This window comes from Sphaeramia orbicularis, unplaced genomic scaffold (genome assembly GCF_902148855.1).
Source record: "Sphaeramia orbicularis unplaced genomic scaffold, fSphaOr1.1, whole genome shotgun sequence".
In the NCBI taxonomy this organism is placed as follows: domain Eukaryota; kingdom Metazoa; phylum Chordata; class Actinopteri; order Kurtiformes; family Apogonidae; genus Sphaeramia; species Sphaeramia orbicularis.
In genome coordinates, this window is record NW_021941459.1 from 409,862 (window position 1) to 415,861 (window position 6,000).

General features: G+C 39.0%; 1 protein-coding gene across 3 annotated transcripts in view; it reads right to left on the bottom strand.

Moving 5' to 3' along the window:
- LOC115415843 (paired mesoderm homeobox protein 1) overlaps window positions 1–5,737 on the bottom strand; it is a 34,017-nt gene extending 28,280 nt beyond the window's left edge. The window contains exon 1 of one of the 3 annotated variants that reach the window (XM_030129491.1): window positions 5,062–5,736. In XM_030129491.1, coding sequence (XP_029985351.1) covers window positions 5,062–5,308 — 247 coding nt within the window. In that variant the 5' untranslated portion in view covers window positions 5,309–5,736. Of the gene's footprint in view, window positions 1–5,061 lie in introns of all 3 variants that reach the window. The other 2 variants (XM_030129492.1, XM_030129493.1) reach the window with 2 other exon arrangements.
- Window positions 5,738–6,000: the final 263 nt, after the last annotated feature.

Genomic DNA, 6,000 nt, shown 5'->3' on the forward strand with positions numbered 1-6,000 from the left:
TATGACATAGAAAGATTACACTGAAGATATGAACGATTATTTCAGCTCCGGTTCCACATTCAGACCAATTCAGTCTGTAAAATACAAACTTCATAACCAGTAAATAATGATAACTCCAAAATGTTCTGTGTAAATGTAAATATTTTCATTTAATTTTACTGTATTTACACTAAAATAAAAAAAAGAATAACCTGAACAAATATGAACGACCTGAAATGTCTTAAAGTGTATTTGTACTAATATTCTGTCTGTTATTAAATATTTGTGTATTTGTAGATAAACTGTGATCTATACGATATAATAAACATGTGTAAATAATAAACTAAAACAGAATATTGATAAAAATACACTGAAGATTTGAACGATCATTTTAGCTCCATTTTAGTTCCACATTTAGACCAATTTAATCAGTAAAATACTATTATATTCACCTATAAATGATGATAACTCCAAAATGTTCTCTGTAAATGTAAATATTTTCATGTAATTTTACTGTATTTACACTAAAACAAACTGTCATTTCTAAAAAACAAAAAAAAAGAATAACCTGAACAAATATGAACAACCTGAAATGTCATAAAAAGTGTATTTGTTCTCATATTCGGTCTGTTATTAAATATTTGTGTATTTGTAGATCAACTGTGATCTGTACAATATAATAAACATGTGTAAATGATAAACTAAAACAGAATATTGATAAAAATACACTGAAGATATGAATGATTATTTCAGCTCCGGTTCCACATTCAGACCAATTTAATCAGTAAAAAACTACTATATTCACCTGTAAGTGATGATAACTCCAAAATGTTCTGTGTAAATGTCAATATTTTCATGTAATTTTACTGTATTTACACTAAAATTAACTATCATTTCTAAAAAAAACAAAAAAAGGAAGAACCTGAACAGATATGAATGACCTGAAATGTCTTTAAAAGTGTATTTGTTCTAATATTCTGTTATTAAATATTTGTGTATTTATAGATCAACTGTGATCTGTACGATATAACAAACGTGTAAATAATAAACTAAAATAGAATATTGACAAAATAACACTTATTTTTCCTAATAATTTCCAGTTTGTTCATGTTATTCACATTATTTTAAAGGATCGTTTGTAGATGTGAACATTTTCATCATGTAATTGTACTTTTTTTCGCTCTAAAACACAGAGGACAGTTTGTATTTGACATTATTTCTAATTATTATTCTGTTTTTATTTTTCGTACTGGGTCGACCTTGTGCGGATCAGACTGGGCTGAAAGTGGAACCTGACACCCACGGCTTCAGTTCAAACCAGTCCCATTCAACTGAAATCCACCAGCGTTCGTTAAATTAAAACTGAACAAACTGAAAAACGACGCAACGTGTTCCAGGAACAGAAGAAAACGACGGAGCAGAAAAACAGAGGATTTAGTAAACGATTAGAACCTGAATGAAACTGGAAACGATCTGAATTCACTAATGATGGTTTAGAGTTGATTCAACAAAATAAAACACACTTATCACAAAGACTTTATACTAGAGTCCTATTTAGTCAGACTTTATTTATATTTATTAATAGTTTATTAATTTTTATCAATACTTTTTTCATATTTTATTTATAGCTTATTAATATTCATAGTAATTAATACTTCATTAATACTTTATTCATATTTATTCATACTTTAATACTTTATTCACACTTTATTCATATTTAATTCATAGTTTATTAAATTATCTGATTGTTTATGTTCATTTTAACACAAGAACATTTACTTTTGCTTTTTTTTTTTTTTTAAATCCTGCGTTTAGTTCATTCATCCTAAAAAAAACTGTAAAATTCATAAATAAATCTATATTTCACACAATAAAGTTTTTCTTCTTGTTGCTTTAATGTCTCACATTGTTCCTGTTGTTTCTATATTAAATCTGAATTATTATTAATTTTATTTATTATCGTTCATTTTTTGGGGTAAAATCTGAACCTGAACCACGTTAAGGATTATTTCACTGATGCTGCATTTGGTTCATATTTATTTTATTTTAAAAACACTTTCATCTGTTTTTACCTCAAGTATCTTTTCATTTATTTTCACTGAAACAACAACATTCAAATCATTATTACTGAAAACATTGAATTAACACAGATTCATCAGTTTATTAACGTTACTGGTGTCATTTTAAGGGTTAAATTCTACATTTTAATCTGTTTTTCTTTAAAGTTGATTAATAATTTTACCTTTTTGAGTCTGATTTTTTTTTATTTAAATAGAGAAGGTTTATTCATGTCTGTCATCAACTGTTCCAGACTTTATTTTAATCTGATTTATCATATTTTACAATACTATGTTTGACTATATTATATTATATTATATTATATTATATTATATTATATTATATTATATTATATTATATTATATTATATTATATTTGCTGAACAACTAAACAAATGCATGTTTGTTTGTTTGTTTGTTTTTTACAATCATTTGTCCACACAGATTTAACTATGAAAATAAAAAAGTTAGTGTAAAACTGTTGTAACTGAATAGACTTTGATTTTTCTGTTTTTTTTTTTTTCTACTGATGTTTTTTACATTTATACACATGAAACTAAATTTAAATATTTGATATAAATCTATATTTAAAAGCTTAATGAATAAAATTATATTTGATTAACAACATTCATTAAAACTCAAAAGCTCATTTGTGGATTTTATGAAACTACATTTGAGTTTTATTATATTAAAGTTTTTAACATTTCATTTCATCTTCTTTGGAGGAAATAAACTCAGTTCCTGGAGTGAATGTGTTAAATGCATGTGAATTATGTTGAATGTGTCAAATGTGGTTAGTTTGTGTTTTTGGATAAAACAGAGTTTAGGATTAAACCAAAACCATCAAACACTGGAAGAAAACCAGGACCTCTGCGTTTGACCTCAAACTAACACGAACAGACAAGCAATTCAGTTTCACAGCAGCAGCTTTAATTATTATTATTATTATTATTATTATTATTATTATTGTTTTGATTGTTTGTGAGGCGTCTTTGAGTGTCCAAAAAAGCGCTACATAAGTGTGATGTATTATTACTATTATTATTATTATTATTATTATTATTATTATTATTATTTAAAGGCCAAATCTCTCGCGCATTAGAAAATACGTTATTTAGGTTGAATTAAGGCGGATTTACGCAGAAACCTGCGGGTCTTTGCGGGTCTTTTGGGGTGTTCGCAGACCCAGGTGTGTTTCAGTGAATTAAACAGAACTGTTTCTTTCACTGAGGTTTGGACTCAGAGAAGCTTTTAACTCAGTCTGAACCAAAACACCACCACCACCACCTTCCTCTGCAGACACGAGGCCTCCGCCTGATCACACCGACCCCGGTAATGGACCGCGGGACCCGGACCCAGAACCAGACCCGGTCCGGTACGAGCCGGATCACGGAGGACCACGAGAAAAAAAAAAAAAAGACCGAGAAACGGAGGAAAACCAACAACCAGAGTTTGCTGTTGAACTGGTTCCAGACCAGACCCAGTTGAACCGGTTCAAGGGTCCCAGGTCTGGGTCCAGATGAAAATGCGGAACATTATTGTTTTTTCTGCGTAAAAGTTCAGACGCACGCACTGTTCTACAGTAAAAGCCGCAGAGCCAACATGCGCAGAGGGTCCCAGTGTCAGCCAATCACAGCCTGTTATTTGAGGCCTTAATTGTTGGCGCGAGGACACGCGCGGTAATTATGACAAATGATTAGAGTCTGATTTTGTGAAAGTGTTTGACAGCTTGAAAATAACCGTGAATTAACGACGTGACCCCGAACTTCCTTCCATCCGTCAGCCCCCGCGCGCACGTTTAAGCCCAGAACCAACAAAAACAAGCATTAAACTAAAGCAGGCAACAGGCAACAGCTACAGGCAACAGGCAACGGGCAACGGGACACCGGAACCATCAGACACACGGGCCCGGGAGGCGGAGGACCGGGAGGACCGGCCCGGTACGCACCAGCACGGGTTAGGGTTAGGGCGGCGTCCGCGAGCCTCAGCCCAGTTTAATCTCCAGTTTAATTTACACTTGAACAGTTTTAACAGTTTAATCCACGGATTAAAATCACACTGTGGGGTTTTCAGGCCCAACCATGCTGGATCCAGAGTCTGCTGAAACCGGACCCGGTTTGACCCGATTAAAAAAACCACAGAAGTTTAATTTTCATCAGATTCACTGAATTAAAACAAATGAGAAAAACAAGAGCCTGAGCAGAAATAATAATAATAATAATAATAATAATAATAATAATGATAATAATAATAATAATAATGATGATGATAATGATAATAATAATAATAATAATAATAATAATAATAATGATGATGATAATGATAATAATAATAATAATAATAATAACAATAATAATAATAATAATAATAATAATAATAAATCCAAACAGCTGAACCTAAACCCGGTTCTGTTAAACCGGCCCTGGTTCTGTGGGTAAGAACCGGGTTAGTTCTGCTCTAGATCTGGACCGGACCGGTTAGACTCGGTCTTGTTTTCAGGCATAAGACCTGAACCCGTGGGTCCAGATGTTGGGCTGAACCGGACCAGACCCCCTTCTGCACATGCTCACACAGACCACTGTTAGTTTGAGTGAAGTTTAAGAAACCCGTGTTTTGCCCCAGAATTAAAAGGTGGAACCGGTCCGGTCCGGTCCGGGCCGTCGGTGGCTCGGCTCGGTAGCTGTGAGGCCCCTCCGGGTCCCGTGTGTCCGCCAAGGCCCCATACCTCAGTGACATCACAGTGTTAATGGTGAATTAATGGCCGTTTTGGGGTCGGGGTTCGGGGTGGGGGTGGGGGTCCGTCATGGATGATGCATGGCCCAGACCCCAGGGTCCTTCCACGGGTTCTGCGCAGCTCCATTCATGCGCTCCGCACGCGGACGCACGAGCCAGAACATAATGAAAACAAATGCCCCCACCCCCCACCCCACCCCCGTCCACCAGCAGTTTAACCTCGTTTCCCTACATGTAACCCGGGCTCGCCCGGCCCGGCCCGGCCCGGCCCGGCTCGGCTCGGCTCACTTACTCTCCTGCTGGGTGGTGTCGCTGCCGCTCGTCAGCCCCGGGGACTCCAGCAGACTCCTGCCCGCCTCCCCGACGCCGTCGTCCGCCTGCGTGCCGACCATCTCCCCGGCCTCCTCCAGGTCCAGCAGGTGGCTGACCGAGAAGTTCTTCTTGGCCTGCAGGGTGTCCAGGTTGGCCGTGAGCGGACTGTCCAGGCGGCCGGAGATGGACGGAGGCCTGTCCATCACATGCGCATAACTAGAAGTCATGACGCAGACGGGGAGCGCGAGCGGAAGAAGCGGAGCGGCAAAAAGGAGAAAAAGGAGAAAAAGAAGAAGAAGAAGAAGAAGAAGGAGGAGGAGGAGGAGGAGGAGAAGCGGCAGCAGTAGATCCGCTCATGCAGGTCCGGACCGCGGCTCCGGACGCACACAGACCCGGCAGACGCGCCTCCACATCCGCTCTGAACTTTTTCTCCTGGAGGTTTTTCCAAACAAACCAAATCCATGCGGCGCAGGCGCAGCCGCGGATCCAACCGAGAAGACGCAGGCGCAGGTCCGGAGGGTTTTCGGCGGAGAAGTCCTCTGAGCAGCTCCTTCCTCCGGTGCTCCAGTCACATCTGGACCCGCAGAGCCTCCGCTGCCGCTGCTGATCACCACCAGATGCGCAAAAAGCTCCGAGTGCGCGCAAAGCGGAGCTCAGCTGCGCTATGCGCGAGGAGGCAGGGCGTCAGCGCCGCGCCTCCGGGACGCGCTGGCCTATAGTCTGCCTCCCCCCAGTTAATGGGACTCCCCGGGTCATTACGTGGCACAGTCTTCAAACCTCCTCCTACTACTACTGCAGGCCGAACCAGGCCGAACCAGGGTTTAGATTAGACCCGGTTCTGACACCGGTTAAACCCACTAGGACCGGACAGAGGTGGAAGGACTGGCATCCAGGGGCGTTGAGAGGGGGGGGGGGCACT